Source organism: Spermophilus citellus (assembly GCF_964194105.1).
Source record: "Spermophilus citellus genome assembly, chromosome: 3".
In the NCBI taxonomy this organism is placed as follows: domain Eukaryota; kingdom Metazoa; phylum Chordata; class Mammalia; order Rodentia; family Sciuridae; genus Spermophilus; species Spermophilus citellus.
Window position 1 is genome coordinate 45708157 of NC_138184.1, and position 25934 is coordinate 45734090.

At 42.5% G+C, this 25934-nt stretch overlaps 1 protein-coding gene across 6 annotated transcripts in view; it reads right to left on the bottom strand.

Annotated features, from left to right (window-relative positions):
* Window positions 1-25934, bottom strand: part of FLNB (filamin B) — a 149737-nt gene that overhangs the window by 79120 nt on the left and 44683 nt on the right. For all 6 annotated transcript variants that reach the window (XM_081286658.1, XM_081286656.1, XM_081286655.1 and 3 more), the window contains exons 2-4: window positions 5423-5671; window positions 3700-3797; window positions 1019-1166 (exon numbers count right to left, since the gene is read on the bottom strand). In XM_081286658.1, the coding sequence (XP_081142784.1) occupies window positions 1019-1166; window positions 3700-3797; window positions 5423-5671 (495 nt within the window). The remainder of the gene's footprint in view (window positions 1-1018; window positions 1167-3699; window positions 3798-5422; window positions 5672-25934) is intronic.

A 25934-nucleotide genomic window follows, 5' to 3' on the forward strand; every position in this document is an offset into this window, starting at 1 on the left:
ACAAATAAATGTAAACACAAAGCCAAAAAACTATTCAGTTAGAATGGTAACAATTATTAATTCTGGTATGGGTTATATAGGATATAGTGTGTATAAATATTATCCCAACTGCAATTATGAAAATTAATAAAATACACTTCTTCTCTTCTGCATAGAAAAGAGAGAAAGCTGGGGATGTGGCTCAAGCGGTAGCGCACTCGCCTGATATGCGTGCGGCCCGGGGTTCAATCCTCAGCACCATATACAAACGAAGATGTTGTGTCCGCCGAAAACTAGAAAATAAATATTGAAAAATTCTCTCTCTCTGTCTCTCTCTAACTCTCTCTTAAAAAAAAAAAAAAAAAAAAGTAAGAAAAGAGAGAAAGCTGTATCTTGCTGTGCCGATCCTTACCAAAAATCAAACTGTGCGATCACACAACTGTTCTCTTTTCAAAGTTAGTGTACTTGAAGTCAGGTGCCAACCAGGGCACCAAATGCCTTGAAATGGCTTCAACCCAGTATCATGTTGTGAGCAACACTCTGTCCTGTAGATGTCTCACAGTCTCATAAACAGGATGTCTCCATAAGGAAGTTTCTGCCAGGGGTTAACAATAACTCCCATCCCATCTGGAAACCTGAGGCCACTTTTGCATAACGGGAGAAATGAATCAAGGGTCAGATGACTCAAGCTCTTGCCTGCCCCCATCAGTGATGAGTGACCTGAGGCAAGACCTATCCCCACTCCTTGTGGACAGGCTCTGATTCCTCTTCTGAAAATGGGAGCAATGGCCCTTTCTCTGTTGCAGGGTCACTGCACTAACATCACAAAGCAGCAAATTCTTCATTCTCTATCATAAGATGGTCAGAAACAATGGATCTCTAGGATAAAAGGAAAAAAGGCACGTAACAAAGAAGGCCTAGGATATCTGGAAGGATTAAGCCTGTCCTATTGTCTTCATTCAGAACATTCCCGGCAAAACCACATAACAATCTCCAATACCAGAGGACAAGCCTCAAAGCCAAAAGGACCAGCTCTTACCTCTGCCATAGGCCCTGGCTTTCTTTGGGTTGAGTTTGGGTTTAAGAGGAGCTCCTGGTTTGAGCTTGGCTTTGGGGAACTGGGACAGGTAAGTCATCACTGAGTGTTCATCCACATCAGGGTGAATAATTTCTTCAGGAGTGATGACCTAGAAGAACAACATGGCAGATGAATACCCAGAATGTCTCACTTGGCAACCACTGAAAATTTTGCAAATAGCTCTTAAACCAAATGCTACAAATGCTAAGAAACTGAGTCAGCTTCTCACTGAAGTGAAATACATTAAAGTGAAATACATTAAACCAAAATGCCCAGATTGGCATTTTTAACCTCTTAGAGAATAAAGCTGGGGGATCTTTTCTAGAAAATTCTCCACATAATTTCCAGAGATTCATTCTCTTCCCTCCCAAAATAAGACTCCTCTCTCTCCCCTGGCCAAACATTCCAAAAAAGGATAAAGCAATAAGCTACGGCAAACAGGAGGAAGAAGAAAGAAGGAAACACACAGGATTAAAAAATACCATTTAAAAAAGTACATAGATAAAACAGCATTTTACTTATAAATCCACTCTCTACATCTCTAGTAACTCTACTAATAAAAATAAACAAAATCAGTAGGAGACAATACAGGGACATATTAGATATGTGGTCTCAATCTATCAGGAGTCATTAAAAAATAAAATGGGGAGTGGGTGAATTTCTCCTGACACTCAGCTTAAGATCAGATCCACATTGGACAGGTGACCTCCATGAAGGTGGTAAAAGCCTCGGTGCCACCACTGATACAGACCTAACAGCATGCCAAATGCTCCCTGTCCCCAACAATGGTGCTGAGTGGGTAAGCCACCACTCCTTAAACAAAGGGAAGGCTTGGTCTCCTGACCCAGGTTACCCAAACGCTATAAACTGATGTATTCAACTTCCCCCTCCCTGACATAAAAAGCAACAAAGGAAAACATTCTGATGATTAGTCTGCAAGAACAAAATAGCTCTTTGGGTTTGAACAGTGGCCTGTAATACATTCCATATAAAATTGATGTGCACAGGTTTGGCATTTCTCCCCAGCAGCTCCTTTAAAACTTTACAGTGCTAACATCATATGAACGTCAAAAGGAGATGGTTTTAGGTTTAAAAGGAGATGAAAAACATACCACACCACTTCCTGAGGGTGGGTGAGCCAAGAAATGGGTCATGTAGCACAGACATGATTCCAAAACCAAACCAAGGAAATAGGCAAGTTTTTCTACCTTCCTAGCAATCCTGTTACAAAATACACTGAAATCAGCTCTGAACACCAACTCAGACCTTAGTGGAGCCTACAGTGAGGTCCTCAGCAGCGCAGTACCAACTATCTACAACTTCTCTTTGATCAGGACTTTGACCGTGGGAGTCATGGTTGCTTAACTACCAAAGGTAGTTTTTTTTAGAAAGAAACACTGGATTTCCTCCCTGCTAAGAAGAATGGACATCAGCTAAGCAATGTAGCTATCATAGATGGTATCTTAGTCTTTTTTCAAGTTCTTTTGTTATTCCTGTGACAGGATTATGGGCAATACAAATTCTTCCACAATTCCCATTAATAGTGAGTTATCCCTGTTTACAGTGTTTTTAAAAGTTCTAAGTCCTGTTAGTATAGTGTTGCACGCGTAAAATCCCAGTGGCTCGGGAGGCTGAGACAGGAGGATCTTGAGTTCAAAGCTAGCCTCAACACTGGTGAGGCACTAAGCAACTTAGTGAGACCCTGTCTCTAAATAAAATACAAAATAGGGGATGTGGCTCAGTGGTTGAGTGATACTGAGTTCAATCCCCAGTCACTCCCCGGCCACCCACAGAAAAAAAAAAAAAAAGGTCTAAGTCCTATGACTTTCCCTAAAATATCAGATTGAAATTGTTTTTCTTTTATATAGGTAAAAGATGATTGAATACTGACAATTTCTTATGGTTCAACCTAATAGCTAAGGTCCACATTTGCTACTTGGGGCTTAAAGACTGCCTTTAAAGTATTTGGAGCAAAAAAAGTAGAAAATTTAGAGACAGGGAAAGGAAGTCCAGGTGACAATTAGCCCTATGGACACAGAGGCTGAGATAGTGTCTGTTCTGGCCCAAGCTGGAAACCGTAGGCCACACTGGCTGTGCATGTAGCTGAGGACAAACATGGACACAGGATGCTCCCAGCTGGTGAGGTCCATAAGTTTTCAGCAGCCCTGAACTGCTCTGAAAATGGTGACGAAAAACAACATCGGGGAAAAACCTAAGCAGACTCCACCTGAGCTCTTTCTGCCCAGCCATCCCACCCAGACTCACCTTCCAGGGTCTGCAACAGGATTCTTCATCTCTTATCTTTCAGATAAATAATTTTTTTTTCTGTACAGTAATACTTACCTAGTAATAAATACTGATTATCATATCACATACACACACACACACACACACAGAAGAAATAAAAGAAAAACAAAGTTTACCAGCATGTGATTTTGGGTGATCCAAAAGCACCTAAATCCACGAGAATCTATTATTTATTATGAGTAAACTGAGGGAAGTGGGAGAGGGCCAAAGGCCATGTTCTTGGAAGGCTGAATGCCAAGATCAGACTGCCTCTATGACCCAGAAAGGTATCCAGAGTGGCAGAAATAAAACAAGGGATGGGGCAGGTTCATGGGACATGGCATGTGTGTTTATACCTGTGGGACACCCAGCCAGTCATCTGCCTGCTGCATGGCTTCTCGGGCATTATCCACAGGCTTCCGTGGATCCCAGGACTCCCAGTCTGGGCACAGACCTGTTAATACAAAAGATGCTGTTAGCAGAGCAGACCCAAGAGATTAAAAGAAGCCACGTGTCTAAAATTAAACCCATTTACTCTCTTAACTCAAGAGAAAAATTTCCTCCAAAATCTCAGTGAATTCTATATTTTAAGGATCACACTCTTCTACATTAGCAGAGGCTTCTCCTTTAGGCTGCTATGTTCCCGCATTAAGATAGGGGCTCCCCATTCCTTGAAGATCTGCTATGACAAACAAAGCCGAAAAGATTATGTGGGTTTCATGACTTCTGCGGGGAGAAATTCTGTTGATCCTATTCCTGGATAGAGCTGAAAAAGACAGAACTAGCATCTGTGTGGTTCAAAAATCTACTTGCATGAAGACATAGTCATAGAATTATTTTCAAAGTCTTTATAAACACACGAAGTATAGGACTGGAGTAAAAATCCTCAGATTTAAATTGGGAAGAGGCATCCTAAATTCTGTTTTTAAATGAATGGAAGAAGAGGGCAGTGGGAGATGAACTAATGCTGTGCTTCAAGTTCTTCCTGAATATACCACATTATGGGCTCTCAAGGAAGAATGCAGCTTGATCAGCCCTCCTCCTTTACTCAAAGGACACTAGCTAGCACTCCTTTGGTTGTATTTAGGACTGCTACCTTATTAGATACTACCTTATTAGATACTAATGTGAGTTGGGTGCAGTGGCGCACTTCTGTAATCCCAGAATCTCAGGAAGCCGTGATAGGAGGACAACAAGTTCGAGGCCAGCCTGAGCAACTTTGTGAAAACCTGCCTCAAAATGAAAATACAAAGGACTGGGGGTGTAGCTTAGAGGTAGAATACCCCTGGGTTATCCCTGGTGACTCTTTTCTGAGTGGCTCAGTGTACACCAAGATTGTAAAACAAACAAAAATCTAATGTGCCCAGCATATACAGATCACTCAGTGGAAAATATAATTATCAGAGTAGTTTTTTTTATTAAAAACAATTTTAGGGGGTGCATGTAAACACTGGCTCTGGTTTTTCTATTGAGTGTAGGGCGGTAAACTCTATCCATCAATCTAAACCCTTCCAGTGAGGATAATTACAATCTTGGTGTACATTGAACCACTCAGAAAAGAGCCCATCAAGGGTGGAAAAGACTCCAACTGGATCCTGATCAAGCACTATTCCACAGCAATACAGAAAGAAAGGAGTGAAAAAAGCCATATATAGTCAAACCAGTGGTTAATAAAAACAAGAACTTTCCACTCTATGGAAGTTTTTAGATTTTCATGCCAAGCCAACTAAGAGGGTCACATATTTCTGCCAAAGCCATCCAGAAACCAGGCACCAATGTGGGAAGACACAGGACTTTGGAGTCTGAAAGCTAAACCCACGGTCTGCTCCAAGCATAAGTACTGAGGCCTTTGCTGGGAATTTAGACGACTAGATTCAATGCTCCAACATATCTGTGGACACACCTAGAACATCTGCCACTGGGAGGGTGAACAGTCATTTTTAGTTCCATTATTTGTCATAGAGTAGGCTAAAACCAGGAGACACACACCAGTTATAGCTAAGCTTGAAGCCAACCCCAGAAGTTTAGGGCCCAATGACTCCCATCCCAAGAAATGATTTAGGCAGAAAGGGTACTTACCTGGAGCACAGCTGTCAACCAGGGCTCCCAGGGCTTTGCCATCTTGCCAGTTCTGGTTGAAGTTGGTGATAGGCAAGTAGGGGATCTTGTTCTGAATCCATCCCAGCAGCCTCTGCTTTGGTGTCTGCTTCTTGGCATCGTCATCCCCTTCATCCTCCCACACGGGCATGGAGATGGAATAGTGGAGAATCAGCGTCCATACCAGGCCCAAGATGAGCTTCAGGTTCCCGTCCACAATGGCTTTGCTATCTGTGGAGACAGGCATAGGTGTGGTCATTCTTTTGGGTGACCCAAGCATGAATCATGCCCCTGAGTGAATGAAGTTCTCACCCCTAAGATATTTGAGAGTGAACGGGCACAATGCTAGGATTTGCATCAAAATACTTGAGGATGGGAATAGAGGAAATATGATTCCAAAATGTTATTCACTGGCACCACTGGATCATGAGGATGCACTATACTATTGTCTCTATGTGGATGCTTGAAATTTTTCATAAGAAAAAGTTTTTACAATTTATAAAAAAATCATTTCATAAATATAAACAATAAAAAGGGGTCTAAGCTAAGGTCGTGGCTCAGTGGCAGAGTGCTTGCCTAGCACATGTGAGACACTGGGTTCAATCCTCAGCACCACATAAAACTAAATAAATAAAATAAAGGTATTGTGTCCATCTACAACTAAAAATTTAAATAAATAGATAGGTACATAAGTAAATTTTTAAAGGAGGGTGGAGGCATCACTGAGAAAACCACCTGCTAACCTGGTGTCACAGTCTAGACTGTATGTGTGTATGCTTGTATATACTAATGTCACAGTGTTTGCTGCCCTGAATGTATATTATACTATACTATTGACTGTTTTGTAGTGCTGGGGATGGAACCCAGGGTCTCACACGTTAAGCAAGTACTTTTCTAATGAGCTGCATCCCCAGCCCTACAATCAGCTTTTAAATGCTTCTTTTCACTATTCATTATGTCTTAGTCATCCTTTCCTTATAAATATTGTTTTCATTTATACTCCTATCTATAGGTTTAAGAGGACAGAGTCCTCTTAAATCTCACCAATGCTCAGTGTTTTCAGTTTTGACAAAAATTGACAAGTCAATTTTTCAAAAGAGGAAATCATTTAATAGTTAAAATGACGCAAATGGGCAAAGCCAAGGGGGGGAGTGGGAAGCCAAAGTCATAGCCCCTTTCTAGTCTTCCCTCTGCTTGACAAAACATCACACTTTGACCAGCGCTTCCAGTTCTCTGTCCTTTTACCAACGTCCATCTACACCCACAAAACTCAAACAACAGCTGGGTACAGCAGTGCATTCCTGAAATCCCATCTCAGGATGCTGAGGCAGAAGGATCACAAGTTTGAGGCCAACCTGAGCGACTTAATGACACCCTGCCACCAAGCTGGGGTGTATCTCAGTGATACAGCAACCCTGGGTTCAATCCCCCATACAAATGAATTTTAAAAAAAAACTCAAGCATTATAAATATTATCTTTAAATATCTCTACCCCTCAGTTTCTTATCTCCCTCACTACCAAACATCCACCCCCTTGTACAGGGACCCCAAGCTGAAAACAGTAGAACCACTTTGGGATCTTCCTTCAAAACCCTGGTATAGTTTGCACAGTGTATCATCTCCCCCTACCCTAATCTCTTGGCAAATCTCTATACCTTCCCAATAAACATCAACCTTCTCCTCTTTTGCAGCATCTTGAACAGCCATTGAAGAAGTTAAGTCTCTGTTCACATAACCCAGCACCATCTTTCTAGTCCTTATTCCCTGGTCCTGACTTCCACAGTCAACTCCTTAAACACACCTTCAGAACCTACACAAGTTCCAGTGAGCTTTACCCTTGTCACCCGTACCCACCCACCATAACCCATTCTCAGGCTCAAAGATGGTCTATTCCCCCAAAATATCTTATTCTGAACCCCAGGGCCTTTTGGTATTCTGTATTTCTTTGATGGAAAAACTCTTTACACCATCCTCCTACAAGACAAACCCTGGTTCATCATTCAGGCACCAAACCTCAAGGTTGGTGGTGCAACATTCCCACCAGCATGTGTGTTGTAAACATGCCAGGGACCTCTCCCTCAACATAGGACCTTCTGTCCATTTCCCCAACTCCTACCCTCAGGCCCCAGGAATGCCTAGTAGAGAGTAACCAATCCTTCTTCATCTTTGAGTCACTCCTGTGTCCCACCACAAGCCACCTGGTTAGACATACACCAGATTGCACACAATGAAACCCAACTACAACCACATGCCGCTAAGGAGTATATGGTCTGCCACTCAAAACTGAAAGATTGAGGGCTTTTTAAAAATTAAGCTGGTTGGGGCTGGGGTTGTGGCTCAGGGGTAGAGCGCTTGCCTAGCATGCTTGAGGCACTGACCCTGTCTCAAAATAAAAAATATTCGATCCTCAGCACCACATAAATGCAAAATAAAGATAATGTATCTACTTAAAACTAAAAAATAAATATTAAAAACAAATAAATTTAAAAATATAAAAATTAAGCTGGTTATTGTTGGATCTCTTACAACAAAAGATCCTCTAAAAGCCCACACCCAAACCCACAGAAACCAAGAACAAATTTCACAGTTGCAGATTCAGGCATAATAAAACCTGATCACGTACATTGGACAAATAAAGATTATCATGAACTGGCTGGTTAGACAAACTAAATTCAAGCAATCTTCACTCCAAGAGTGAAGTTATCCAAGAATTTTCTATGTAACTAATTGTCAAATAATAACTTTGAAGCAGGACTATCCACATAATTCATAGTACCTAGTTTAAAAAAAATGGAAATGCAGGGCCCTTTGCCCAAAAAGCATGGAGAATTTAAAGACCACAACATCATTAAATCAAGTGGAGAGCCCTTCTGAGCATACAGGTTGTGTGAACACAAGGCCAGTCCTGCTTCTAAGGTCCTCCAGTCAATATAGGAGCAGTGGTCCACAGAAAACCCTGGACTCTGCACTTGGTATCTGAGCAATTAATTCATCCCCAGGACCAGAAACTTCTCCAGCTGGCAGTCCTTGACCATGACTAAAATTTTTGGATTATATATCCTGTTACAAGGTTATCTTTGAAATGCTATCATTGCCAACTTATTACCTATCGATCATCAGAATTTCCAGGTCAAATTTCCATTCTAGTTTCCTTTATTCAAGCTAAAGGCTTGAAGAATAATCTTCAAAAATGTGGGCAGGCAAGGTGTAGTGGTGCATATCTGTAATTCCAGTGACTGTGGAGGCTGAAGCAAGAGAATCACAAGTTTGAGGCCCTCAACAATTTAATGAGGCCCTAAGCAACTTGGCAAGACCCTGTTTCAAAATAAAAAATATAAAGGGCTGCAAATGGAGCTTAGTGGTTAAGTGACCCTAGGTTCAATCCCTAGTACCTTGAAAAAAAAGTGGAAGGGTGAGAAAGAGAAAGTGGGGGAGTGAAGCTTATGTGTGTCACCTAGCCACAAGCCACCAGTGTGCAAAACTCAAAACCTCCCAGAGTTTTGTGTTAAATGCTTTTCAAAAGCAAACCTGAAGATTTAATGCATAACTCAAAACACAAAGCAAGTTTGCTGTTTTGCTGTATTTTTATCTAGCTTACACATGCTGCTCTAAAGGAAAGAGACAAGAATCTTTTTTAAATCAAAAAGATTTGGGGGGAAAATATGACTCAGTTAAAGTCTGAGCCAAATTTATGAAAAATATAATGCCCAGGATTCTGTTTCCAATGAATTCAAGGTGGGTGTCCAAATGGGAAAGCCCCCATTACAGTCTCACTGGGATAAATGATACCTTCATTCTGCTATTCTAAGAAGCTGGAGGGAAAACAGTCCTTGTTCCAAAAGTGATTTTGACAGGTGAAAGTTCAAATGCCTGACCACATTCTTGGAACAATAAAAAATGGCAACTTACCCAAAAGGCCTCCCCAGTTCCCATCCACAGGAAACAGGAGACTCCCCAGGCCTTGAAAACAAAAGGCTACACAACATCACAGAATCACTGTCTAACCATTACCACAGATTACAGAATTTTCAGACCTAAGTGTGCTCAGCAATGTTTATACTGACTGTAAACATGGAGCAGAAATGTAAACGGAGTGGCTGGGGCTGTAGCTCAGTGGTACAGCACTTGCCTAGCATGAGTGAGGCCCTGGGTTCGATCCTCAGCACTACATATAAATGAATGAATGAATGAGTTGTGTCCATCTACCAAAATAAAAAGAAATGTAAAAGGAGGAAAAGGTCAAATCAGTCAAAAGCCTCTACAGGTTGAGGGTTGCTTGAGGGCCTTTTTCAGAAATAAGGTAGCACCCAGCATGCCTGCCCCATCTCCTGGTGGGGGCAGATGTCAGTGCACTGGAATCTGAGCATTGATTTCTCCTCCCAAACCCCAATTGCAATTCCTACATAACCATTCCTGGTTCCGGACAACACTGATCTTCAAACCATACACTCTCTCTCAAACTATCTTAAATTATCCAGTGTTGCTTTTAAGTGAGGTCAGAAGTTGATTTTGTTTTTGTTTTTGTTTTAATTTTAATTGCTGGAAAATTCAGTTGAGCTACTTATCATTTCTGCACATCAGTTCTCCAGCCCTCATTAAGATGCATTCCATATATGCAATGGGGGTATTTACAGGTAGAAGCCAGCTATTTTTAGTCTCTCTGCAAAAGCATCTTGGAAATGTCTATTTAGAGAACCAGTTCCCCAGAGTAAGGAAGACGAAGGCCTTTCTGATCTCCATTCCCACTGGCAGGGCCAATCCATGCAACCACCTGTAAATCCACCACATCTAACACTGCATTATCCATAGGGTTCCCAGAGGCTGTCAACAATTAACCAAGTTCACCTTGAGGTGGTAACCCACGAAGAAAGGTTATCTTTGGCCATAACACAGCTAATAGAAAGGTCAGAAACAGCCAATGAGTGACTACAGGAATCAAGGAGTTATACAGTGTGGCTAGGACATGTCACCAAGGCCATGTTCCACACTATGACTTGATCTTTTGGGAATAGCTCTCTCTCCCTGTCCCTTCAGCTCCATTACCCTCCAAGAGGCAGCATGGCAGAGTAGTTGCAATAACAGGCTCCAGAACCAGCAGCAACTCAACTGTTTTACATTTAGAATGACCCCTCCTCCCCCATCTATTAAGTAGGAATGTGAACAACTTCATGGGATTGTTATAAAGAGTAGGCAGATCAAAGAATGCCAAGAGTTGAGCACAATGCAGGACACACAGTAGGTACTCTCTCTTTCCTCATGTATTCACCTGATATTTAAGTACCTGCTGTGCCAAACACTATTCCCTAGTGCCAGAAAGCCAGAAGCCATAATCCAAGTGTTATGGAAAATCAAAGGAAATATGCTACGAATTTACATGATTGAAATGTTCTATTTTCAATTCTCTGAGACAAGCAATTCATTAGATAGGCAGAGCTCTCTTGTTCCCAGGGGATGCGGATCCACTACATTGCAGTAAACCTGGGACATGTGGGGTCTATACAAGGAGAATACTTCTGAGTTGAATGGTGAAAAGAGACCAACATGGCCTAAGACCCCCAAACAGGTACCCAGAGAAAGTCCAGCTACTGAACTCCTGACAATTTGTCATACTTTCCTGAAAGAGAGTATGGAACTTTGAGCAGCTCCTTTAGGTGGATGTTTAGCCCTCCCTTGACTTCCGAAATTCATGGTGCCCCAAGCTCACCCTTCACCCTTGGTTTGCAGCCCACTTGGCCCAGAATTCCCTTCCCATCTCCTTTTTTCTTGTCTCTTCTACCTCATCCAACTCCACAAAATTAGAAAAGGCGCCCTATAAAGCACGCCTCAGGGTGTATGCCCTTCTCCTTTAGTGCACCTCCTATAACTGTTAAAGAATCACCTGCCTGGCACATCTGCCTCCTCTGCAAAAGTTCAGCCCCCACAAAGTCAGGAACCTAGTTGATTTTGCTACCAAGTCCCTCTGAGGAACAAGCTAACAAATACTCAGCTCCCTGGCACCTTCTCACCTCCAGTGTCCTAGGAGAGGCAGTGCTGCATGTTGTAAAGTAGATGCAAAAAATAAACCAGGCATGGTGGCATATACCCTAGTGCCAGCTACTTGGGAAGCTGAAGTAGCTTGAGTGGTCCAACCTGGGAAAAATAGCAAGACAAAACCATCTCAAAAAAAAAAAAAAAAAAGTACATATGCAGTCTCTTCAGGCAGAAATCTAAACTGTTCCAGGCTGTGGTCATCTCTGAACCCTGCTGCCCCTACCTATAACACAGCATGTGGCAGCACAGAAGCCAGGGAGAGATAGATCAGAAAAGGTACAGACTCTGCAGGTGATGGGCTCAGCTCCACCACCCACTCTCTCTTTGTCTGTAAACTGAGATGATGCTGGAACATGAGCGTAGAACTACTGAGAGGACCAAATGCTGTAACATTACCAACCCTCAGATCCTCACATGGTGCTAGTGATATTGATTATTAATATTCTTACCATCACTGATTCCACATACTTTTATCAACCTTGAGACAGCAGACAAAGGGAGGAGGAAAAAGTGAAAGCTTAGCAATTCAAGGTAGAGCTCTGCAACTTTGCAACTGGGGCTTCCTGTGGGCCTTGGCTGCTGGGTGAGCCTGAAGCAGCAGCAGCAGCCTATACAGGGCTGCTCCAAGGTAACCCCACACTACAGCTCTAATCACCTAGTCCAGACCCTGGGCAGCAAGACCCAGTGCCCACTGACATGCCAGATTGGCTCTGCAGTTCTCTCCATCCGGTCTTCTTTCAGACCCTCCACCCGCTGGAGGTGGTGGGTGGCTTGATTGTAGTCCTCAGGCTTAGTCTAAACAAGAGAGCAGCCTGAACAACAAGGAGGCAGTCAACCACTCTCCTCAGTGAGTATCTAGTTCTGATGCCTAGAATCCTAACCTATCCCTGAGACTAGGTTAAAGAGGTCGCTCAGGACCAGGGTCACATTTCCAAAGGTCTAACAACCCATTCACATAGCTGATGATGGACAGTGCAATGAGCAGGATAAAGAGGGCCAGACCAGCTTCTCTCCCCTCTTTTCTGTCAGCCCTTTGCAAACCAATTGAGGGGCAGTAGGAAATGAGGCAGATTCTTACAACCAGGTGACTTGGAGCCCTGGTGACTGAAGTTTATCTGGGGGAAATAGTTTTTCCCCTTCTTCCCAGGCACATGGCTTCCAGCTAGACAACTATTCCCAGCCTCTCAGTGGTACAGCTGTGTCCCAATGGACAGTGAGCAGAAGTGAAGCATGCCCTCACTTTGGGGCCCTGGGTCATGGGCAAGCATTCTCCACACACTTTCCACCACTGCCAGCCATAGTCACCTCAATATGACCTGCCTGGGGAGAGGCCTGGCAAGACAGGGGAAGAAACCTGGGTCCCAGAATCAGATGCCAACCTGAGGGTGAAAAATACCATCCTTTCACATTCTTTCCACCACTGTTCTTTTTAAAAGATGTCTTTGTTATGGTAGTTGAACTACAACAAGAAGACATCCTGGGCTTTAGAAGACCTTAAGTCACATGGGCTTATTTCAATCATTAAGAGAAAACACAGACCACAATAAAATAAGGATAGACCAGGAAACTAGGGCCAGCTGGATTTCTGATTCTCTTTCCTGCTCATGAACTGTTCAAGGATTGTAAAGGAGCCATTGGACTAGACTGTTGAGTTCATTCAGAAGGTCTTTATGTTGGTAATTTTTCAAGAGATGATAAAACACACCATGGTATTGGCACATGGTGTGAAAAGCCTTTTGCTGGATTGAGAATGATTTTGAGGCCACATCTGGACTCAGCAAGAAAGACTGCTAAAATGGATTACCAACACCTGGAATGGAAGCTCAGGAAAGATTACTGTGCAGATTGGTAATGTCTGTCCTGGGCAAGGCATAGAGAAGGGGTGGCCAGTATTTCTCTGCAAAAGAATTAAGTAAACATTCCCAAACCTCTAATTTGAGATTTCTACTATAGGCCCATAAAACATTCCTTAGGCATAAACTCACACTTCAAATTTCCTATTTTGTAAACTATTCCTTCTGTTTCTCACTTGCTGGACAATTTTTGCCTGAAATAGTTGGAACCAACTGTTTCATAAATACCTGATTTTTATTTTGGCATAGAGAATTTGGTGAACTTTCAAAGCACAGATTGACGATGAACTGCTTTGCAAACACACTATTTTATGGTTAAGAGGCATCACTTTATTTAAAAGTTCTATTTTGGGGGGTGGGGATATAGCTTAGGAATACAGTCCTTGCCTAGCATGTGTGACACTCTGGGTTCAACTCTACCAAAAAACAAATAAAAATAATTTTTAAAAATCCATTTTTATCACCCAGTGGTTTTCTTTTCAATGCCACTTTTGAAAACTTTTAGAAATTAGTTTACCTCCAACAATAAAGCCACAGTGAGACCTGAGCAGGGTGAACACCTGTAATCCCAGCAATTCAGGAGGCTGAGGCAGAAGGATCTCAAGTTTGAGGCCAACCTCAGCAATTTAGCAAGACTCTGTCTCAAAATAAAAAGGGCTGGGCTGTAGTTCAATGGTAGAGTGCCCCTGGATCCATCCTCAATACCCACCTCAAAAAACAAACAAACAAACAAACAAACAAACAAACAAAGAACCCACAGTACTAAATAATGAGATGGGTATATTAAAGGGCCTAAATTATAGTACCTTTCACTTACTATTATAGGGAAATCCTCAAATTATTAGAATAAAGACTGTAACCTTGTTAGAAAGATTTTGAGAAAGAAGAAAAGGCACTCCAAAATGGTCAAAACAGTGCATTCTAAACTGGGTTCTTACCTCAAAGCTATAGGTCCCCACACAAACTCATCCTGTTACTACCATACAGATCCTAAGCGACTAACAGGACAAGGCCCCCAAGGACTCTTGAGCATGAGCAGTAAGTTGAGGAGCTCAGAGTCCAGCCTCTGGGAGGTTTAGGTTAAACCCCAGTGGGATCCCCTTTAGGTCTCTGCTTGGTGACCTTTAGGCTCTGGCTCACAGCTTCCAGCTACTGACCACTCTGAGAACATGTCCAGCTGAAACAACAAATGCTGGCTGTGAATGGAGATCCTCCTGACCTTGTGACTCCAACTCAGTTTGTCACATGCAGAGGTCACCTCACCTGACAAACAGCTCCATTCTCTAGGAGACAAGCCAGGCCCACCCAGGGGCCCTGTGCTCTTGCAAGCCTCAGAGAAGCCCTTGAGGAAAGGAACGAGGGCAGGAGAAACCAGACCTGGGAAAGACTCCTAATTTGTCAACAGCAACAAAAACAAGAAAACAGCTCTGTATTACAGACCCTTCCCTTGAGCCAGGCCCTATGTGCCATGCATCCCCTCCTGAAACCTTCACAGGAACTTTTATGGTTAATCCCATTTTACAAATGAAATAACAGAGGTCTACAGAGATGAAGCCAGTGACAATTAGGGAGAGCCTAGATCTTGCTATTTCTCTGAATCCACATTATGTCACAGCAGGTCAATGGGATAAATCCAGAAGGCATTACTCTCATTTTGCAGATGACAAGACTGAATAACAATCCTATAACTAATAAGTTTTTGTCCTTGAGAGGTAAACCAGACTTCTCTGACTCCCAGGCAGAGCCTCTGGACTTCTACCTGACCCAGTTATTCCCTTCATCTCCACAAGCCTCCAGGAGAAAACATAGCAGAAGGACAGCACATACAATGATTACATAAGACACAGAAAGTGCAAATGGGATCCTGATCTACTATAATCCTTGGTTCTCTAATGATCATGGTCTTGTCCTGCATCCAAAAGGTCCCCACGTGTGCCTCACAGCTTGGTACAGGGCCCCTCCTTAGCCAACTCCTTAGGAAAAGATACAGCTATCCTTTGAGTCCAATGCTGTCAGCCTGGCTCTTCTCTGAAAAAGAGAAATTCGGGACCTCATCTATTTGAAAGCCCAATTTGTTATTTTCTGGTTTTTTGACTTTGAGGTTTGGTTTTTTGAGGAGTGCGGGGGGTAATCAGGGATTGAACTCAGGGGCACTCGACCACTGAGCCACATCCCTAGCCCTATTTTGTATTTTATTTAGAGAGAGAGTATCACTAAGTTGCTTAGCACTTCACTTTTGCTTTGGCTTTGAACTCAAGATCCTCCTGCCTCAGCTCCCTGAGCTACTGGGATCACAGGCGTGTACCACCACACCAGGCTCAAATTTGTTATCTTCTGGTTTTACATCCAATGAAAATTTCCTAACTGCCTACTGAGCTCCAAGCCTTGTGATAACAAATTAAACTTTTAAATAAGAAAGTAGACTAATTGGCTCTAAAACACTCCACAAAGAGATGGCAACATTATTACACATGAAAACTGGTGAAAAAAAAGAGTAAAAAACTCTTTGGCTCTTTGTGCCCCATGCTAGGCTATGGTTTCTTTTCTTTTTTTTTTTTTTCATTATTAAAAATTAAATAAAAATTATAATAATGAATAGAATAGGTATTCATCCTTCAACTGCAAACTTGTAAAAGTTCAACATTGTTACAAAACCAGACAAGGTGACTTTCCTCATTTGAAATGGGACAAATCACTTTGCATTTCCCCCTGTAATTCACCTCATGTTACAACAATGGCAGCCTGCCCAAAGATTGTGAAGTCATAAAAGGAACAAAACTCCCAACTTACAGTCTTGAATAGGAATCAAGCCGCGGGAAATTCTAAATAATTTATAACTCCTGGCTCTCACCAACACCCCAGAAAGAAGATGAGGTTAGAGGAAAGAAATTCTCAGGACAGACAAGGGGACACTTTCCCGGCTCTCCCTTCATAGACACTTTTTGGATGGTTCTCCTCCTTATACTAGGACATTAGCTTAGTTGACCGCTAGAATGTACACCCCCAAATCTGGAGCTTTTCAACCCACAATGAGTGAGGAGGGCTTTGAACACACATCCTGATCGGTCACAACAGAGCTAACCCCAAAGAACTCTCAGCACGTCTTACAGGTGGAACTCCACTTCTCCAACATCCAGAGTAAAAAGAGCAGGGTGGGGGCACAAAAGGCACGGAGCCCACTCAAGAGTCAGTCTGCTAAAATACAGCAGTACCCGAGTAACCCAGGGTCACAGACATTAGGTCAGTCAGTGATGAAGCAGCCAGAAGCCCAGACATCCCGGTATGGGGGGGGGGGGGGTCAGAGAAGCCAGTTCATCTCCCGTATGCAGGACACAGAAGCTGTGGGACTGAGGGGGTCCATGCCCTGTGCTTGGTCTCCCCATCTGAACAATGAGAATAATAGCTGGGCTCATCTCATCAAGCTGTTGTAACATCAGGCAGTAACGGCAGTAGCACCTGCCTATGGTGGCTCCATACTATCAACAGGGACTACAGCAACTATTACTACCACTATAATAATATAAATAGACACAAGTTTAGGAACTAATAATGCCCCATTAGTATTAAAAAAAAAAAAAACTCAATGCCACTCTATTCTGGTTCAAGACTATTCAAAGCCCAGTGCCCCAGAACTCAGCCTTCCAAGACCGACAAGCATTCCATCTGCTAACAACCACGAAAGCCAGGCCCACAAGGGCCCTGGGATTAAAGCTGATAGAATCAAGATGTTCTCTGCTCAGTGAGCTGCTGAATGAACTGGCAGTTTGCTAAAATCTGCAGGCCACCCCGACTCCTCCAGCAGATTCCTGAGCAGTCTGCAGGGGCTGGGCCAGGCCACTGCTGACAGAAAATTAAATGCAAGATCAATAAATTCAATTTGAAGCACAAAGTATTCAAGAAAGTTCCATAATGTGGTTTCTTTTTCTAATAGGAGATGGGGGAGATTTGGGTATTAAAGTGATCATTTCAGCTATTAAAATATTTCATTACAACAATAAAACATGGCGGGGGGGGGGAGGGCAGAACACAACTTAAATGCCTCTCTGACAAAAAGTGGTAAACAAATTTTACATCCAAGCAAAAGAGTAACAGGCTATGGTGGAAAGAATGAGAAAGATGTGTTTCTTCCAATTGTGACAGGCATCCATGATGTATTAAGTAAGGGAAGAGGACAAGCTGCAGAGAAGTATGGATCACGTAATCCTGTTTTTTAAAAAACCTGGCTCTGTATCTAAACAGAAGGGCCTGGAAGCACCCACACCACTGGCCTCCCTGACTCCCTCTAGGAAGAAGACCCAGGAGGTGGTGTCAGAAGATGGCTTTTCATTTGTTGTTACTGTTTTCTGAATTATTTGAATTTTTAAATGTTAAATTACAGATATTCCTTTGATAATAAATTTTAGTACCTATCACCCATAAAAAAGAAAGATAATAATGTACTTTTTCTTTTTTTCTTTTGGTACTGTGAATGGAGCTCAGGGTCACTTTACCACTGACCTACACTCTCAACCCTTTTTATTCTATTTTATTTTATTATAAGATAGGGTCTCAATAAGTTACTGAGACCTGCTCAAAATTGCCATCCTCCTGACGTGGCTTCCTGGCTCACTGGGTCGATGATAGGCGTATGCTACCACGCCAGGAAATAATGTCTATATTAAGGAGCTCTTCATTTTAACAAAGTTGCTTGTTGGAATCTTTAGGCACTAATGTGGGGAAATCAACAGGCTTCATCAAAAGATAAAAGCAATGTGCTTAGTTTGCATTTGAGTAAAGGGGACTGGGCTCTTGGTGTACAGAATCTTTCCCAAAGAGATAAGAAATGGTTCACTGATCATGCAATTGCTTCTAGGTAGAGAAGCAGGCAGTGAGGAGTAGGAGGGAAAGGGCCCCTCACCTTGTACACCTCACATGCCTTTCACTTTGTGTGATGTCACCTCTCCACAATGAATACCCAGGGACTGGTTGTCTTTCTGAGGAACTCCTTTGCTCAGTCGTCTCACAGTGGCCAACTAAATGCTTCCCATTCCTCACCAGACACACCCCTCCTGGACAAGCAGGTTCCAAATCTCAGGAGATGGCCTTTGCCATTTCCAGTCTGCCAGAGGACTAGAAGATGCCGAAGATTACATTGCAAGAGGATAAAGTCATCTGGTTGTCGTTACTGGTGCTTTTCAAGCCAATAGCAACAACAACAAAATCAACCCCATACCTTTCTGACCCCTTCAGGACCCCTTCCTGGCACCCTGAGAGCACTCTTTCATGATGCAGAGGTCCAACCTAATCCAGGGCAAATACCCTACTGAATTCTCACAACTGCTCTATAAAGTACTATTAGCTCCATTTTCCAGATTTAAAAAACTGATGAATGAGTAAACTAAACCCAAAGCCACACAGCCCATAAACAGTGGAGCAGGAACTGGAACCCAGGTCATCAATTCCAGAATCCATTCTTGACCATTCCACCCTGGAGCCTGGAAGAGGCACAAACAGGAAGAGGCCCATACATGGACTTGGTGGTAATACAAATGCTGCCAAAACTGTAAAAAGCCAAGAAAGGGGAAATGCTGAGGGTTACATCATCCTCCTAAGAGATTTATCACTGTGCCCCTGAACTCTGTCCCATGATAGACGGTCATGGCAGTAAGATAAACAGACCAAATACACAGCAGGTCAGCCTTGCTGAAAGGGAAGCACGTTCTAACATTCCTGAGGCGCACTGTCCCAGTGCAGAGCAAGTGAGTGACACACGATGAATAGCCAAGACAAGGCCCCAGCCATCAGCTGCCACTATGGCTAAAGACTGCAGTCCACAGCCACCTCTCTTTATTACAGGCTCGACAGTCTGTGCTAGAGTCAGAAGCTCCCTCCCAGCTCCCAGAAAACACCCTGGAGCCTACAACTCAAAGCTGCACTGCCTGAATTTGGCTCTAAGGAGCACTGTGCAGCGTCCCCAGACCACACATAAACCCAGCCCTCTCCTCTCACCACCTGAGCTATCTACTAGTGATTTCCTTCAATCATATTTTCTTTTTTCCCTATCTTAAGCAATTACACCTATGAAATCACAGGTTCAATAAATGAACTGCACTTTTTAAATGCATACAAAAATACCAGCTACAACTGTTAAATGTCAGTTGTGCAACACTAAGCGTAAGCATCAACTTGAGTACCATGCCTTAGAAAAGACTGCACTAGATGTTTGCTGGCTTTCCTGACAAGAGTTTCTGTGGAAACACTAGACTGAATGCCTTTTTTTTTTTAAGTCTCATTGTGCTGCCCACATTGGCCACCAACTTTTGAGCTCAAGTGGTAAGTGATCCTCCCACCTCAGATAGAGGCATGCTGCCATGCCTGGCTCTGAACAATTTTTAAATTACTGCAGGACTTCTCAGAGCTTTTAATATGCAAATGTAAATTGACAATCTCCAAGGAAGGACTAAAATATCATGCAGAATTTCCAAAATGTTATTGGACTAAGGGAACTTTTTAAAATTCTATCTCAAAGGGGACTGATGTTGTATAGAAGATACTTCGGGGAATCCTATCTTAAACTCTTCTTCAGATCCTCCACAAGCTTCTCCCAAACATGTTAAGAATTTGGGAGATTATATTTCATAAAAATGTAGAGGTAGGGTGAGAGAGACAGGCAATAACTAATGACAATAGTAGGAATGTAGGAAACAAGTGTTTCTGCGTCAGTGCTTAAGAAATGAGAACCTTGATCCTCAGAATCAAAACGTTTTAGAAATGAGGAGCAGAAAAAAGCAAGCTCTCAAAGCATCCTTCCTAACCATGGGTGCCAAAGGGAAGCACACCCTTGCACAAACTCAGTAACCACAGTGTTTATAAAACTTTGTGATAACCAACTCACTCAAAACCACACTGAGAGATATCTTATTGCTTCAGGACAAACTGTACATCTTAAACACAGGCAATGATTTAGAAGAATTCATGGCAAAACCAGCCTTCTCCTTCCTGGATGTCAAAATCTTCGTCCACAGATAACATATTGCTAAAAGGGAAGTAGCAGAGACGGAACCCAGTAATTTGGACACCTGTTTGTCGGTAGAAAAGAGTTGTTCTGATGGAGGCAAATGGAATAACTTTATGAATGGGGGAGATCTCAAGAACTTCCACCCACTGCCACTTAGCTTAAAAATCCTAGGTGAGAAAGGGGAGAAAACTTAGTGAAAGGAAGAACTGTTTCCATAATAACTGAAACGCTACTTAGGGATTAAAAACCCATAAGCCCAATAATAGCAGTAAGCCACACAGTTTGGGTGCTGATGAAATCCACTCTGTAAACTTCCATGTGGTTCTGGAACCAAACCCAAGATGTAGTCAACTGTAATGTATGACAGGGACAGAACCCAGGTCCTGCCTTTAGTATCACTGTGATTCTAGTACCTAGTATTGTGCCTGTCACACAGTAGAAAGAAGAAAAGGAAAAGGAGTGGAGAAAAGGAAAAGTAGGGACCTACTACCATCTACTACCTAAACTACAACCACCCATCAACCAGTCAACCAACCAATTACAAACCAGTCCAACCAAACCACCAACTATTCAACAACTATCACCAATCAACTAACCAACCTAACTATGCAACCAGTGACCAACAACCAACCAACAGAAGACCATCCACCCCTCAACCAAACTCCAAAACAGCCATAAAATCCCAGCTGGACTCATCCCTGCCTGCCCTCTCCCACCAAATCTATTCTTTACCCCAATCCTGCAGATCATCTTTGAGATGCTCCCCAGTCCTGCTAATGTCAGGCTAACTTCGGTGGCCACTCCGTCTAGGCCTATGGATCTAAACTCTTCCCAAACTAACCCCAGCAGGGCCACCTCACATCCCTCGGTACAGCTTCTCAGGAACCTATGAAACAATCTGCATGCTAGGTAGAGGTAGACAAGTTAGACTAGGCACAAAATATAAGAAAATTGAGAGATATCCAAACTATTAGATGTTGACTTCAGTGCCGGAAAATGAATGACTTCACTAATCACTAATTTGAGTATTCATAGAAATTCCATTACTCTTGAAAATAAGTTATAGGTTCATTTTCTCATGTTCCAAGATTTCTGAGAAATTACAGTAAAATAAATGAGTTAGACACAGCCAAACAATAAAATACAAATATAAGCAAAAACCTTTTTGTTTTTTTAACTTTCAAATTATTTTGTAGCAATTCATGTAAACACTTTTTTTTTGGGGGGGGGGGAGGAACGCTAAGGATGAAAGTGAGTGGGTTTTATTATATTTGCTATGCCCAGCTCAGGGCCCAAAGTCTTCAAACATTCCAGCATCCATGACAAAGTCACAAGGCCCTCTAGGCTCTTCTCTGCCTGCCCGCCCAGCTCTCCCAGCTCCCCTCATTCTCCACAGGCTGCTCTCCTATGCTCCAGTCATCAGGAGAACACCAACTGTGTATCCCTCCAGTATTAGCACAAGCTGTTCCCTTTCTGAGGAATGCCGGTAGCACTCCCCTCCCATCTTTTGCCCTCCTGCCTTTTCAGTCATCTGTCAGGATTCAGCTTGTAGTCAGGCACAGTGGTGCACACCTGTAATCACAGCAACTCAGCAGGCTGAGGCGGGAGGATCACAATTTCGAGTCTAGCCTCAGCACTTTAATGAGGTCCTAAGTAACTGAGACCCTGTCTCAAAATAAAAAAATTAAAAAGTCTAGGGAGGGCTGGGGTTGTGGTTCAGCAGTAGAGCACTTGCCTGGCTCGTGGGGGGCCCTGGGTTCGATTCTCAGCACCACATATAAATAAAATAACTACAATTAAAAAATAAATATTTTTTTAAAAAAGTCTAGGGATGTGGCTCAGTGGTAAGCATCCCTGGGTTCAATCCCTGGTATGAAAAAAAAAAAAGATTCAGCCTCCTCTGACACATTCCCTTCCCTCTGTCTCTGTGCTTTATGGCTGAAGAGAATATCTGACCATATAAAAGTGAAATTTCCTACAAGATCTACTAGGAAGCCAAGGGTCTTGGACATTTATCAAGAGAAACTACCATCCTAAACAGCCTCCTTGCTTCCTATGACTGATATTGTAAGTCAGGCAGTCTTGCAGAAGGGAGCACGAGGACATAGGAACTTGAATACAAAAAAAGTCAGATCTTCATTTTTGGTAACCACTAACTAAAATTCAGAATTTCTTTCCATTATGAATGGAGACCATATTAACCCAGCTGATTAGCAATACCTGTGGTATTGTCACCAATAAAATCTGATCTTTTTTCTATCATGCCCTACTGTTAAAAAGACTTTGAAATTTTTTGTTTATTACTATGTCAAAATTATGCCAGTAATTAGACTTGCTGCTAAATCTTATTATTAAATTAATACAGATGTGCATATATTACTATATTCAAATTTCATTTCTAATAATTATATTTCAATATAACTGGTTTGCTTTGTAACCTCATATGTAATTTTATGCATAAGACTGTGGTCTCTAGACAGATTAAGGAATCCAAGACACATAGTTAAGAACCTTAGTTTCAATTAATAATTTAGAACCAAGAAGTGAAAAGAATCCAAGGATGGATGTTTTGTAAAAAGAAACAAAGATTAATGGGAATATTCATGCCAGGGCAAGACCTTAGTCATTTCTCCTAGGGCCCCTTAGAGGTCACTATGAAGGGGTCTCCCCACCAGTCTGCCCACCCACCTCCACCTGAGTTGGTCTTCCTAAGCCACAGGTACATTCATGCTACTTCATACTTGAAACTTTAGACCTACTATCCTAAGATCTAAAGTGGGGTTTAGTAAACTTTTCTTGTAAAGAGTCAGATAGTAAATATTTTAGGCTTTGTGGACCACATAATTTCTCTGCAACTATTCAAATCTACCTCTATAATGAGAAAGTGACTATAAATAATATATGAATGAATGGGTGTCACCTGGGTTCCAATAAAACTTTATTTACAAAAATAGGCAGAGGGCCAGATTTAGCCCACAGGCCATAGTTTGCCCATCTGTACAGTACAACACTCTTTTTTTTTTTAATGGTGGTGTTGGGGATTGAACCCATGGCCTTGTGCATGCAAGGCACAAGCTATATCCCCACCCCCTAGTACAACTCTCTTGTCGAATTACATCACTTGGCAACAGAACTTTCAGTGATGATGGAAATGTTTGATATGTACACTGTCCAACACAGTAGCCACAGTCCATAGGTGGCTATCCAACATTTGAAATGCAGCTAAACGAGGAGCTAAATTTTAAGCCTTATTTAATTGTAACTAATTTAAATTTAACTAACCACATGTGGCTAGTAGATAGCACAATTCTACATTTTCTCACATCAAAGTCCTTTTACATGGTTTCTGAAGTTCTTTATGCCTCAGCCAACATCACAACATCACAACTGTTCCAATACTCTGCAAGCACCAAACATTGTGGTCAGGCCAGGCAGCAGGTAATCCAGGTTCTCTTCCACACCAACCCTTCCCAGGCCCAAGCAGTTCTGTAGCCCAGACTGCTCTCTGTCTCCTAACACACCCTTGAACCCCCAAGGTTCACAACCCCACCCTGGCCCCCAGGCCTTCCCTGACACCACTTTTGGAGGCTCTATAATGAGCCATGCTCTATAAAACATACCACAGCAACATATGCACATTCTCTTCTTCACTCCAAGATAACTATACATGAAGACGAGGTCATGTCCCCAGCCAAAGACCTTTGAAATTGGTGAGACTATACTCTGTGAAATGAACATCCTCTAACTGTAGCCAAGGACCACTTTCTGAAATTAATATTTTAACTAAAAATCTGCTTTGTTTTCTGGTTATGGTGATATTGGGATTGAAGCCAGGGTCTTGCACATGCTAGGCAAAAACTTTACCACTGAGCTACATATCCAGCCCTTTTTATTTTTTATTTTGAGAAAGGGTCTCCCTAAGTTGCTAAGACTGGCCTTAAATTTGAAATCCTCCTGCCTCAGCCTTCCAAATAGCTGGGATTACAAGTATGCAACATGCCTGGTTTGTTTTATTACATTTTTAAAAGGCTAGAATCTAGATGAATGTGGAAAACCTAAAGTGCCGATTGATCTATAGTACAGAGAGGTTAGGTTACATGGTTATCATCAGATTCCATCATCACATGATCTCACTCTCCCAAAACCTCCATTTTCCTCACTATAAAACAGGCTAACAATGTTCTCATCTTGTAGCAATGGATTGCACTTAGCACAATGCCAAAAGACATAAATGGGAGTTGACACAATGGCACACACTTGCAATCCCTGCTACTTAGGAGGCTGAGGCAGGAGGATCACAAGTTAGAGGCCAGCCTGGGCAATTTAGCTAAACTGTGTCTCAAAATAAAAACGGGTTGGGGACGGGGCTCAAAAAGAGCACTTGCCTAGCATGTACAAGATCAATTCCCAGTACAAGGGGTAGGGTGGTGAACATAAATGATAACTGCCTAGTGAATACTAATGGCCTCATAAACACATGGATTGGAGAAGGCAGGGGGTAGAAGTATAGAAGCACCAGGGTGACAATGGGCTCTGGTGCCAGCCAGCCGTTAGAGGTGTATCACAGGACCAGACAGGGCAAGACTTCTACCCAATAGCTGTGTTCCATAACAGCCTCTGAGTGTGCCACTCACCCCATTAGTACTTCCTCCCAAGCCTGACCACAAAACCAAAGTCACACAGGCCAGATCAGTGTACAGCAGGGACACCAGCCAGCCATGAGCTACAAAGCTGTGTGCTATTGCTCTGGCTGCTCAGATGATAACCTGCCATCCATATCAATGTCACAGCCACTGCACACAAACCAGTCTGGAAGCTGAAGTTTGTGTGGCTTCTGGGCTTCTCTGAACAGATAAGAAAATGGGGCTATTCATTAGCCTGGTCTTTCTGACCCAAGGCTGTGTTTCCCCTCTTACTAAGCTGTCTTACTCACCAGGCCAGGAGCCAAATGACTGCACCACTGTTACTGGACCCTCCCTCAGAGAAGGAAGAGAAACCAGCCACCTCTGAGGCCATTATAATGCTAGATACAAGAATGGGTTTGGACACAGACAGTCTACTTTGAAGAAGTTCTTAGTCTGAAGGAACTCCACTCCAGTTACCTCTTATGTTAGTACGTGGTATGTTTTTTTTGTTTGTTTGTTTTTTCCTGATCATCGGATTTTTTCCTAATTATAAAATACCTCAATCTAAATTTTTATGGGTTGTTTGTTTTGTTGATTTTTCTTTTTTGTTCTTGTTTTTTTGAGGGGGGGGGGAATACTAGATTAAACCCAAGGGCATTCTACAATTGAGCTAATTCCCTTTTTCATTTTAATTTTTTTTTAAGAGAGAGTGAGAGAGGAAAGAGAGAGAGAGAGAGAGAAAGAGAGAGAGAATTTTTAATATTTATTTTTTAGCTCTCGGCGGACACAACATCTTTGTTGGTATGTGGTGCTGAGGATCGAACCCGGGCCGCACGCATGCGAGGCGAGCGCGCTACCGCTTGAGCCACATCCCCAGCCCTTTTTTTAAATTTTTTGAGACAAGGTCTAACTAAGTTGCTTACAGTCTTCCTAAATTGCTGAGGCTGACTTTAAATTTGCAATGCTCCTGCCTCAGCCTCCCACATCAC